General features: G+C 40.2%; 1 protein-coding gene across 2 annotated transcripts in view; it reads left to right on the forward strand.

Moving 5' to 3' along the window:
• The first annotated feature begins 9,012 nt into the window (after nucleotides 1-9,012).
• Nucleotides 9,013-13,144, forward strand: part of LY6G6F (lymphocyte antigen 6 family member G6F) — a 4,891-nt gene continuing 759 nt past the window's right edge. The window contains exons 1-4 of one of the 2 annotated variants that reach the window (XM_027876556.1): nucleotides 9,013-9,231; nucleotides 10,339-10,668; nucleotides 10,982-11,101; nucleotides 12,973-13,134. In XM_027876556.1, the coding sequence (XP_027732357.1) occupies nucleotides 9,168-9,231; nucleotides 10,339-10,668; nucleotides 10,982-11,101; nucleotides 12,973-13,134 (676 nt within the window). In that variant the 5' untranslated portion in view covers nucleotides 9,013-9,167. Of the gene's footprint in view, nucleotides 9,232-10,338; nucleotides 10,669-10,981; nucleotides 11,246-12,972; nucleotides 13,135-13,144 lie in introns of both variants that reach the window. The other variant, XM_027876555.1, reaches the window with a different exon arrangement.

Below are 13,144 nucleotides of genomic sequence, written 5' to 3' on the forward strand. Positions count from 1 at the left end.
TCTTTAGTGGAGAGTAAGATTGTCTCATCCTCCCTGAGCCCAGACATGGTTATTATTGCTAAACATAGATAACTATAAATACACAGAATTACAAGATGATCCTGCCCTTCTAGACTTATTCCACATTTATTCCCTCCAAACCCTCTTCATTCTTGCCAAACTGAATGACTTAATAATGTCCCTCTAAGTAATCATTCCATTTTCTGCCTCCACCATCCCCAGGCCTGGAATATAGTGACTCTTCTACCTCTGCCTCTTGACGTCCTTGTCTTCCTTCAAAGCTCAGCTAAAGTGTCACTTTCTGGGGGAAGCCTTTCCTGAGATCTCTAATTGTCAGTATTCTCTTTTTCCTCAAATTATCTTCTCTTTACTTATTACATTGTAGCTACAGAGTATAACGTAAGCTCCCTAAGGTCAGGAACTACTTTGGATGTTAGTTTCTATTCCTGGGTTCTGGACCAGTGCCTGGCACATAGTAGTCAATGGGCAAGTTAACAATAGGCAAGTGTTTACTATATGCCTAGCATTGTACTGAGTGCAAAAGATACAAAGAAAAGCAAAAATGTGGTCTCTTCTCCTCAAGGAATTCATATTCTAAGGGACAGCATGCAAACAACTATGTACATATAAGATATATACAACATAGATGAAAGGTAATCATAGAGTAAAAGGCATTAACAGCTGAGGGAAGCAAAAAAAAAAGCCTCTTGCAGAAGGGGGAATTTCAACTGTCTTTAGAGAAGAGTTGAAGATGGAAAGCATTCCAGGCATGTGGGACAGTCGGTGAAAAAGCATGGAGTAAGGAGATAAGAGTGTTCTGTGTAAACAAGGTCACTGAATCTGAATCATGGCATAGTAATTGGAAAGGGGCAAAGTGTAAGAGAGGTAGGAAATGGACAAATGGTAAAGGATTTTAAAAGCCAAGTAGAGAATTTTATGTTTGATCCTAGAGGTAATAGGGAACTACTGGAGTTTATTGAGTGGGGAGGGGAGAAGGAGTGTGATGTGGTCAGATCTGTGCTTTGGGAAAATAAAGTTGGCAGCTGAGTGGAAGATGGATGGAAGTGTGGAGAGGATGGACACAGCAAATGGTTAATAATTGCTTGCTAGACTGGCACACAGTAGGCAATTAATTATTGTAAAGGTAGGGAGGTATTTCTAAGGGGAAATTTGGAGCAAGGATCATTGAAAAGGAAGAATTCTGATGGCAGAATTTAATAACTGGGGGCAAAGGAATGCTGAAGACATGCCTCCATTTGAAGAAAAAAAAAGAATTTACACTCTCCCATTTTATTGTGGACAAAATGGAGAGATGTGGGCTTTGTGATACTGCTGTACAGTTAGATGAGTTTGGAACTGATTAAATGACCAGACCCAAAGAGTGAAGTCATTAATGGTTCTGACATCTTGAAGGGAGCTCCCTAGTGGAGTACCTCAGCAATCTGTACTTGGTCCTGTGCTGTTTAACCCTTAGGACTGTAGGATCATAGATCTAAAATTAAAAAAATATCTTCTCAGAAACCATCTAGCCCATTCTCCTTATTTTACTGATGAAGAAATTTAGGCCCAGGGGTGTTGCCCAAAGTATCAGATGTGGGATTTTTATGACAATGACTTGAACAAAAGTGTAGCTAGCAAGCTAATCAGAATTATAGATGACATAAAAAAAATCTGGAACACTTAAATAGCTAAGATGTTGGAATATAGAGTCAGGATAAAAAAAATTCTTGACAGACTAGAATGGTAGACCAAACACAATACTATGACATTGAACAGGGATAAATATAAAGTCCTTTGTTAAGTATGAAGAATCAAGTGCTCAAGTACAGAATACAGGAAGTTAGGACTCTACAACCAGCAATGGAGAGGATCTCTGGTTCAAGCCCCTGTCTTTCTTAGGGCTACCCTGAAGAGTTGGAGAAGAAGCATTTGACAAAGTTCTGCATACTATCTATGTGAATTTCGGTAGGAAAATGTCAGCCAAGTGCCTTGCACATAGCAGGCATTTTACAAGTGGTTGTTGAATTGAATTGACCAGATAATAGATATTAAAGTTAGATGGCTTTCAACTGGTTGAATCAAAGGACCCAAAGAGTAGTGATTAGTAGGTCAGTATCACCCTGGAAGGAGGTCTCAAGTACAGAACCCCAGGGATCTGTCCCTGACCCTGTGCTGATTTTTATCAGTGATTTGGATAAAAACATAGTTGTCATGTTTTTCAAATTTAAAGATAACACAAATCCAAACGATATAGCTAACTGGGATGACAGTCAATAATTTTCCAAAACTATTTCAACAAACTATGGTGGGATGAATATAATGAAATTTTGATAGGCCGAACTCCACCAGGATTGACCTGGTCTGCATGTATTGATCCATTCCAAGCTAAACATACACAGTTCTCTCAACCAAAAAGGTAGGCTCTTCTCCTTCCAACTCTCTGGCTCTTTGTTCCCCTGTCCTATAGATGAGACTCTCTTAAAGCTTAGATTTGGTCTTCACCAAAAGGGGGTGAAATAGAAAGATACTCAATATACAATGTAAATCAAGTCAAGAGCAGCTAATGTTTTCCTGCACACAAAAGTCAAATCAACACATATTAAAAAGAGATGCTTAACACACGAGACTTACAAGAATGTGTTAGCAAAGACTTGAGCAGTGGTAGGAACTTTTAACTATAGTCATGCTCTCCTGGTTGAAAACCAACTCTACACAGTCCTGTACTCTTGAATCCCTTGCCTTTTTGTTCTGTTGCTAATCACACCCTGCAAGTCCCAATACTAATCATCCTAAAAATCCTAATCCTAAATATCATCTACTTCCTTTACTCCTATTCACATCTAGATATTTGGAACCAAACATGGCACCAAACCATGCTGACTGGGTCCACTACAAACTACTTTATCTAGTTTCATTTGGACCTTCATGGCAGTAACACAATGTTACTACTACTCCTTCCTAATGGATTCACTATTCCACTTTCTTGGGCAGCAATTTCAAAATTTCTTATCTCTCCTTAAGCCTCCCACAGTACCCATCCCCCTCCCATCTCAGATAGAGACTATGCCTCATTCTTCACCCCCAAAATTAAAGCTATTCATTGAGAAGCTCTCCAGTCTAATCTCTAATAATGAAGTGGCAGTCCTTCTCTTTATCATGGCCAATCCCTCCATATATACCCCTTTTTTTTGTGAGGCAATGGGGTTAAGTGACTTGCCCAGGGTCATACAGCTAGTAAGTGTCAAGTGTCTGAGGCCATATTTGAACTCTGGTCTTCCTGAACCCAGGGCTGGTGCTCTATCCACTGTGCCATCTAGCAGCCCTACAAATGTACCCTTGATCCCACGGCTCTCATCTTCTCCAGCAGATTACCCCTTTAACATCCCTACTTTCTCTCTTTTCTTCAATCTCTCCTTATCTATTTGGCTCTTACTTGCTGCTTACAAACATTCCCATGTCTCTCCCATACTTTAAAAAAATTTTCTTTGATCTTACCATCCCCAATAGCTTTTATCCTATATTTCTACTCCTCTTCTCAGCTAAACACCCTGAGAAAGCTAACTATACCAGGTACCTCCACTTCTCTCACTCTCTTCTAAACCTGCTGCAATCTGTCTTCTGTCCTCATTATTCAATTGAAATCACCCTCTCCAAAGTTACCAGTGACCTTTTCATTGCCAAGTCAAATGGGCTTTTCTAAGTTCTCATCTTTTTTGACCTTTTTTTTTTTTTTTTGGTTAGGCAATGGGGTTAAGTGACTTGTCCAGGGTCACACAGATAGTAAGTATTATGTGTCTGAGGCAGGATTTGAACTCAGGTCCTCCTGAATCCAGGGCTGGTGCTCTATCTACTGCACCACCTAGCTGCCCCTTGACCTCTCTTTTGTATTTGACACTATTGATCACCTCGTCCCCTTGGATACTTTTTCCTCTGTAAACTTTTGCACTGCTACTCTGTACTGTTCCTCCTTCTGATTGTTCCTTCTTAGTTTCCTTTATTGCTTCTTTATCCACATCATATCACTAATCATGGGTGTCCTCCAAAAGTATCTGGGGTCCTCTTCTATTTTTACTCTATACTGTTTTACTTGTCAGTGTCATGAGCCCCTATGGGATTGATATTCAATAATCATCTCTGTGCTGATGAATCCCAGTTCTATGTATCCAGCCATGGTCTCTTTCTCCTACACTATTCAGTTGCCAAGGTGAATTTTTCTAAAGCATAGGTTTGACCATGTCTCACACACACACTGCTTCATACTTATTTCCTATTCCCTCCAGGAATCTATTTTTTTTTTTTGAGGCAGTTGGGGTTAAGTGACTCACCCAGGATCACACAGCTAGTTAAGTGTCTGAAGTAAGATTTGAACTCAGGTCCTCCTGATTCCAGGACCAGTACTCTATCCACTGTACCACCTAGCTGTCCCTTGTTTGACTTTTAAAAGTCTCCACAACCTTGTCTTTTGTTGTGTTTCTAGTGTATAACACAATACTTTCCTTCTCCATATACTCTATGGTCCAGTCCTACTTCTTGTTCTTCTCCTGTTATTCTCCACTTCCCATATCCATGCTTTTGCACTGGCTGCTCCCCATGTCTGGAATGCTCTGCTCCCTCAGCTCCACCTCTTAGAATCCCTGACTTTTTTCAAATCCCTGAGAGTCTTTTCCCATTCTCCCAACCTACTAGTACCTTCATTTCTGAGATTGCGTTCCATCTACTCTATATACTCAAATGAGTTAACATGTGTAAAGCCCTTTGCAAACCTTCACGTATTATATAAATGTTGTTGTTCAGTCACTTCAGTCATGTCAGACTCATTGTGACCCCATTTGGGGTTTTCTTAACAAAGATACAGGAGTGGTTTGCCATTTCCTTCTCCACCTCATTTTACAGATAAGGATACTGAGGCAAACAGGGTTAAGCAACTTGCTGAAGGTCACACAACTAGTAAATGTTTGAGGGCGGATTTGAATTCAGGAAAATATCTTCTCTACTCCAGGCCCGGCACTCTCTCCACAGCGCCATCTAGCTGCCCCTATGTAAATATTAGCTATTATTATTATTATATTATTATGCATCCTGTTATGTACCTATTTACATGTGGTGTCCCATATTATAATGTAAGCTCCTTGAGGGCAAGGACTGTTTTAGCCTTTTCTTTCTATCCCCAGTGCATGGCACATTGTAAGCACTTAAATTCTTGTTAATTAGCTAGAGAAGTGATAGTCATACTGTCCTCTCAGTACCACATTTTGGGAAAGAGATTCACAAATCTGAATGGTTTCATAAGAGGGAAACTACAACAATTGGTGACCACATAATATGAGGTTTGGTTAAAGTAACAGGGAATGTTTAAACTGGAAAAAAAAACTGTTAGTGGAAAAGGGGTTTAACTTGTTCCACTTTAAACTAAAACTAGAAGCAATGACTAGAAATTGCAGAGAGACCAATTTTGATTAAATATAAGGGAAAACTTCCTACCATTCAGGATTCCCTAAAAGTGAATGGGCTGCCTTAGAGGTAATGAATTCCCTGTTAATTTAGGCCTTCAAATGAAAGTTAAATGAATACTTAGGGAAATTTTAAGGAGAATTCTTTTTCCAATTTCAGGATGGATTAGAGGTACCTTCTAACTCTGAGATTCTGTGATTCTGAGTAAGGGAAGGGAGGTAATGTGGACATGGGTATTTCATGTGTGAGGAATGGGGTAAGAAAAAGTGGAGAAATGGGAAAGAGTATTATGGGGACTAGAGAATAGTCCAGTTTATTGGGGAGTACTTGAAGTAGTGTTAGGTTAAGGCTAGAAATTAAACAGAAATGTATTAAAAAGACAAAAATAAAATAAAACTTTCCTTCAAAGAACATACTTTCATGTTGGATCCAGCTTGTAAATAAAAATAGCATTTAGTTAGACCCCAAAATCCCAGTGGCAGGGATATATCACAAGAAGGTTAAAGAGAAATAGAAAGGTCCCAGGTATACTACAATGATTTAAGGCATTTTTGGTAGTGGCAAAAAACCAAGAGCAGAGTAGATGACCATCAATTGGAAAATGGCTAAATTAACTATGGGACATGAATGTAATGGAATATTGCTTCACTATGAGTAATGAGAAAAATGCAGATAAGCATGGCAGGACATACAAACTGATGAAAAGTGGAGTAAACAGGCTAAAAAGATGATATGCACAACTAGTTTTCCAGTTTAGTCATTGGAGTAAACAGAACCAAATTGGAGTAAACAGAACCAAAAAGATGATGTGAACAATAATGTCAATGGAAAGAACAACAGAAAACCTAAAACTGAAGGATGTGTAATTACCATGACTAAGTCACCTCAAAGAAGAGATGAGAAAATGCATCTCCTTCCTTCTTTGTAGAGGCAACTATTCTATTGGTGTGGAACACTGTGGACTCTCGGCCTCCATTGATAAGTTTTGCTGAACTTCTTTTCTCTATCTTTTTCTCTTTCATACAAGGAATATTCCTTTGGTTATTGTTGTTGTGTGTCCTTCATTCTCAAAGAGGACTGTGACATCAGAAAGGTGATGCCATGACTTGCAAGTGAATTGAATTTAAGTGAGAGAGGGCCATGCAAAGTCACCAGCCTCACTTCCTCCTCCGAGCTGTCTGGGTCCAGTGGCAAGGTATAGATCAGGATGACTGGAGATGGCCCCCACTTTTTTGGTAGGAGAGAAGGGAGGGATATATTTGGATATGATGCGAACAATCTATGCAGTTAAAATAGAAGAACCCCTTCATGGAAATTGGAGGTCCATAGATGTTGCACATTTCACATGTATTTAGACTTTTTCAATGTATTGATCAATTGTGGGGCATTTTTCATCTTTTTTTTTTCTTTAAAAAGTACTATTTGTTATATGGGATGGCTTTCTGGAGGGGGGCCATGATAATATAAAAAACAGAAGACATTGACTGTTTTAGAGGGAAGGAGTTAACTTGGAAAAATATCTTTGTAGCAGGTTTATCTGATAAAAGTCTCATTTCCAAAAGATACAAAGAATTGATTCAAATTTATAAGAACAAGAGTCATTTCCCAACTGATAAATCATCAAAAGATATGAATAAGCAGTTCTCAAAAAAACATCCAAATGACATATCAACAGCCATAAGAAAACATGCTCCAAATCACTGATAATTCAAAAAATACAAATTGACACAACCCCAAAATTCCACTTCACACCTATCAGACTGGCAAAGATGACCAAAAAATATAAATGACAAATGTAGGTGCTATGGGAAAACAGCAACATTAATGCACTGTTGAGGGAAATGTGAATGGGTACAGCCATTTTGAACAACAATTTAGAATTGTGCCCCCAGATCATTAAGCTGTATATAATCTTTTGCCCAGCTATACAACCAACTAGGCCCACCACTACTACTAAAGGAATCAAAGAAAGAAAGTGCAAAAATATTTCTAGCAAAAACTTTTGTGGTGGCAAAAAGCCAGAAACTAAAGGGGTGTCCATCATTTGGGGAATGACTGAACAAAATGGTGATATGTGGATATAATGGAATAGTATTATACTATAAGAAATGATCAAAGGAGCAGTTTCAGAGAAACCTGAGAACACTTGTGTGAATTGATGCAGTGTGAAATGAGCAGAACCAGAATAATAACAGCAGCAATGTATACAATAACAGCAACATTGTAAAGACAACTCTGAAAGACTTAAGAACTCTGATTGACACGTTGACCATCTATGACTCCAGAGGATTTAGGGTGAAGTATGTAACTCTCCTGACAGAAAAGTATAGAATAAGATATACTTTTTTTGACATGGTTAATGTTAGAATTTTTTTTATTTACTATGCATATTTGTTTCAAGGGGTTTTTTTTTCCTTCTTTTTTTCAGTGGGGAGAGGTGGAAGGGAAAGAAAATAGATTTTTGTTCGTTGGAAATAATTTAATTAAAAACAAACAAACAAACAAACAAACAAACAAGGAAAAGAAAGCTATAGGCAAGCCCTTGACTGGAATACCACCTGCAGGATTCTGGGAGCCAATGGATATCCAAGCTAGGATTTTTCTATTATTGAATACAAAATAATGTCAATAAAAGTCATAATTTCTAAGGAAGGAAATGAGGGAGGAGATAAAAAATAATGTCAGTAAAAATTTAAATAAAAAAATTAAGATAGCATTTAGATTCCTACTCTCAGGGAAACCCCAGTCTGATGGGGGAATGAGAGGTATACCCAGGAAACAATGATGAATATATTATATTTTTCTTTACTAAGAAAAGCTCAGAGATACAGGGGGCTGGAGCTAGAAAAAAAAACAAACGCTTAGAAATTACCTAGTCCATCCACCTCATTTTGAAGATAGGGAAACTGAGATCTGGAAAAAAGAAGTAAATTGCCCAGTTGATTCAATGGGTTTAGTAGATTAAGGATAGGCCAAAAAGAGAGAACAGGACAGAACTGAAACGAGCTCACTCACAAGTCCACTCTAGGCAAGATTTGATTAATGTGCCCCCTGTGTTACTGTCTACCAGAGACTGTCTTCATCATAATAATTGCGCCATAAATACATATATATCTTGGGATTCTCTGGAATTAAAAATATATACTTAAAAAAAAAAGCATTAGGGGCAGCTTGATGGCGCAATGGATAGAGCACCAGCCCTGGAGTCAGGAGGACCTGAGTTCAAATGCGACCTCAGACACATAACACTTACTAGCTGTGTGACCCTGGGCAAGTCACTTAACCCCATTGCCTAGCCAAGAAACATTAAAAAGTGTCTCTTATTTTGACCCCCTTATTTTGCTGTGGCAAAGACAGTTGTGTACCCCTGTCAAAAAGCTATGCAAGGACTTGAGAGTCTCTAAATATGGCATAATGTTCTATCAACTATAATCCTTTCTGGGTTACAGGAAATGGTCAGTGGGTCCCTCCATATATGAAAGCCCTGGGAGTCCATGAAGGGCTGAAGGGGCTCCCCCAATACACACCCCAGAGAGGCCACTATCCTCTTATCTCCAGTGGACAGAATAGCTGTTAGTTTATTATTGCTTGTGTTCTCATCCCCATCGGAGTACCATATCATCCAGGCCCCTGGAACTATGGTCTGTTATCTTGACCCTATTTCCTCCTTAAGACACTCATCTCCCTATGAAAGCATTCTTGTGTAGACACTTCCCATGGCTTGCATACTCCTCTGCTTCTTATTTCTCCTACTCCCATTCATCCCTCAGATCTCCTCAGGTGAGTAGCAGCAGGTGGAGTTAGGGACTTGAAAATGTCCTCAAGATTAGGGGTTTTACACTTTTCTCTAGATGAGGGGTGGGGAAGGAGGGGTGTTCTGATGTTAGTGCAGAGGTGTGTTCCTAGTCTTCACTGACACAGCAACCCAAGAGAATTGCCCATTATCTCTACCACCTCCCATATCTAATGATGAAATCAAGCCAAGGAGACTGTGGAAACAAATAGGGTACAGGACATAACCATTCTGATCCAGGGATGGTAGGAGGGATTGACTAGAGGCAGGCTGGGGAAAGAAAAAGAGAACAGCAACTCAAGTATCTCTGTCTAGTAGTGGCGGTGGAGTGTGATAGGCACCTCCAACCATGACCCAATGGTAAATTTCTCTCCCATGACACCTTTGTTTAAATTTCCTTTGGTTCACTTGTCCAGTGTTTTCAGACCTCTTTTGGTAACTCCATTCTTAGAAAAAGTCCTGAAAGGCAAAATTTGGATTGGGTTTCCCTATTGTTTCCCAATCTTTTTGCATGATTCCATTCTTAGGAAAGGGAGGCAAGAAAGGGAAATTCATTTCTCCCTTTCCAGCTAGAGCTTGGTTATGTCTCCCATTATGTCTTCCTTCCTATAAAAGGAAGAAATTTTCCTTCCATTCTTTTCTGCAACCCTATGCTATAGCTTGAGAGAGAGAGTACCCTCCCACAGGTAATATTAATAATAAGGATAAGCTAATATTTATATAGTGCTTACTGTGTGCCAGGCACTGTTCGAGGTAAGCACTTTACTTATTATCTCATTTACCTTACAACAACCCTGGGAGGAAGGTGAGATTATTATCCCCATTTTACAGATGGGGAAACTGAGGCAAACAGGTTAAATGACTTGTCCAGGGACACACAACTATTTAGTATCTGAGACTAGATTTGAACTCAGGTCTTCCTGTGTCCAGACTTGGTGCTCTATCCACTGTGTTACCTAGAACAACCAAGAATATGACAAAGCCTATAAGGAGAAAGGAAGAAAGGAAGAAAGGAGTCAGTCAGATGGAGGTAGGGTGGGGTCTGTCCCCTCTTTTTGGACTAACCTCCTGTCAATCACCCTCCTTCCAAACAGATCGTATTCTGTCCACATATGTGGCCCTCAGGGAGACTGTGGAACTACCATGCCCTGCACCTCCTACCTTGTATGGAGATGAAGTGCTATCGTGGTTCCGAAGCCCGGTGTCTGGATTCCCTACTATCTTAGTGATCCGTGTCCCCATGGCTGACAAGGCTCCAGAGACTGAGACGACCTTGAGGGAAGTCAGGCTAAGTCTGCTGAGGAATAATTCCCTGTGGCTAGACGGGGCTAAGGAGGAGGATGCAGGACGATACTGGTGTGCTGTGCTTGGCAAATATTTCAATTACCAGAACTGGAGGGTATATGACCTCTCGGTGATCAGAGGTGAGAGGGGGCTTATGGAATCTCTTGGGGATAAAGAGAAGAGACAGAATACAGGGGGCCAAGGGAGTCTCAAAGGAAATGAGGAGACCTCTGGGGAGAGGATAGAGGGAGAATATGTGATCATGAAGCCCCTCACCAGGTTCTTCTGTCATCACAATCACCCATTTCCCTGAGAACACTGAGCTCTGAAGATGATGAAGAAAGCTAGGCAAAAGCCACTGGCTGCCCCAGTTGTTCACTATGGCTGCAGGGGTTTGGTGAACATGGGTGATAATATAGTGGATTGCTCCCCCCCCCCTTTTTTTTCCAACAGGCTTCCAGCTGTCAGCAAAGACTACTGATGGTTCTGTCTGCTCAATCCTGGTCTGTTCAGTGGTCTCAGCAGTTTTCCTGGACTCTGTGGCTTGGCTGGAAGGGAAGGGGAAAGTGAAGGGTAGGACGGAAACTTTCATGGGGAAGAATGCTTCCCTTCTCATGGTGTGTCCTGTGCAGGGAACCTCAGAGTCCCGTAGCCGAAAGGCCAGGAGCATTCGTTGCATTTTCCCCCAGAACAAGGGCATCAATTTCAACCTGACAGGTGAATTTGGGGAAGGGAATAATAATAAAAATAATAGCTCACATTTGTATAGCTATTTAAGTTTGAGGGAAAAAACCTACTTTCTTTTCAATAACCTTGTGTAGTAGATAGTGCAACAGAATTGTGTTGTTACTATTACTACTATTGTAAAATAACCCATTGTAGGGTAGGAACTGGAATTGTGACCCTGGGCAAGTCATTTAAACTCTCATAGCCTGTTTCCTCATCAGTAAAACACAGATAGTAATACCTATACTTCTTATCTTCCAAGGTTATTGTGAGTCATATACAAATATATAAAAATTAAAATGTAAATGTGAGTTATTATAAGAATAACTCATAGAGGGGAGAGGATGATGAAACCCAAGTACTTTTGGTGGAACAGTCTGCAGTCCAAAATTATCAAATGCCTTTTTTTTTTTTTTTGCTAGGCAGTGGAGTCAAGTGACTTGACTAGGGTCACACAGCTAGTAAGTGTTATGTGTCTGAGGCTGCATTTGAACTCAGGTCCTCCTGAATCCAGGGCCAGTGCTCTATCCACTGAGCCACCTAGCTGCCCCTCAAATGCTTTTTGATAGAGGAGTAGAAAGGGGAGAAAATAACACACACACAAAATTTCTGATGGCATTGCTGTTAAAGAAAGGATACGTGTGCCCTGTTGCTAGAATTGCACACTGCTGGAAAGGGGAAGGGGAGGAGAGAAGAAAAATAATCCTAGTGGAATAGTACATTAGACAGAAAAGAGTGATATTATGATGCTGTTTGGTGGGGCACAGTCCATTTCCAGGGACTGGGGAAGAACCATGGGAAAAAAAAAGAAACCATCCACATATTTCAGGAAGAAAAGACCATTATAGAAGTAAGAGAAAGGAGGAAAGGCAAAATTCATTTTCATGTAAGAATCACCCCCTATTATTAAGAAGTTGGGAAATAATGTAGTTTTTTGTTTTTTTGTTTTTTGGGGTTTTTTTTGCTAGGCAATGGGGTTAAGTGACTTGCCCAGGGTCACACAGCTAGTGAGTGTCAATTGTCTGAGGCTGGATTTGAACTCAGGTCCTCCTGACTCCAGGGCCATTGCTCTATCCACTGAGCCTCCTAGCTGCCCCTATAATGTAGTTCTTTAATATGATTTTTCTCTTTGGGATTAAGGTAGACAGTAGAATGTGTGGCAATAGGTGGCTCTAGTCACACTTAACAATTGTATAGAAGGTAGAAGCCTTCTGTTGTGAAAGGAAATATAATAAATGTAGAAAGAACAAGTTGAGTAATCCTAATTAGCTGTGTGACCTCAGGTAAGTCACTTTATCTCTCTGATCTCTCCTCTATAAAGTGACTGGGTTGGAATAAAAGATAAGATCTCTTCCTGTACAAGAATTCTGTAAATCTATAGTAGTAGGGGAGCTAGCTATTCCCTACCTGAAATCATCAGTTTTTATAGGGTATGTAATTTGGAATGAGGATGAGGATTTTTCCATTGGCTTCCCCACACATACCCCAACCCCTCATCCTCATCCTGAGTCATATCTCATCTCCCCTCAACCACTTATTAACAATGTGATCCTGGGTAAGTTATTTAATCCCTTTCAGCCTCAGTTTCTCCATCTATAAAATGGGGATAGCAGTAGCACCTACATCACAAAGTTGCTGCAAAGCTCAAATGAGATAATTATGTAAAGCATTTTGTAAACCTTGAGGATATAAATAAAATTATTATTATCTCCTTCTAGCTGCAGCCTCCCCAGATGCCCTTCCTGCCCACTGTGTGGTCTCACCAACCTGGGATACCCAAAAGATCCTGTTGCTGCTTTGTGTTCTGGGACAGGGAGTCACCATCTTGGCCCTGGGAATAGTTCTCTGGAGACGCCGGAACCATGGGGCCCTTTACAGAGGTTTGTCTAC

This window comes from Vombatus ursinus, unplaced genomic scaffold (genome assembly GCF_900497805.2).
Source record: "Vombatus ursinus unplaced genomic scaffold, bare-nosed wombat genome assembly UNPS02014811.1, whole genome shotgun sequence".
In the NCBI taxonomy this organism is placed as follows: domain Eukaryota; kingdom Metazoa; phylum Chordata; class Mammalia; order Diprotodontia; family Vombatidae; genus Vombatus; species Vombatus ursinus.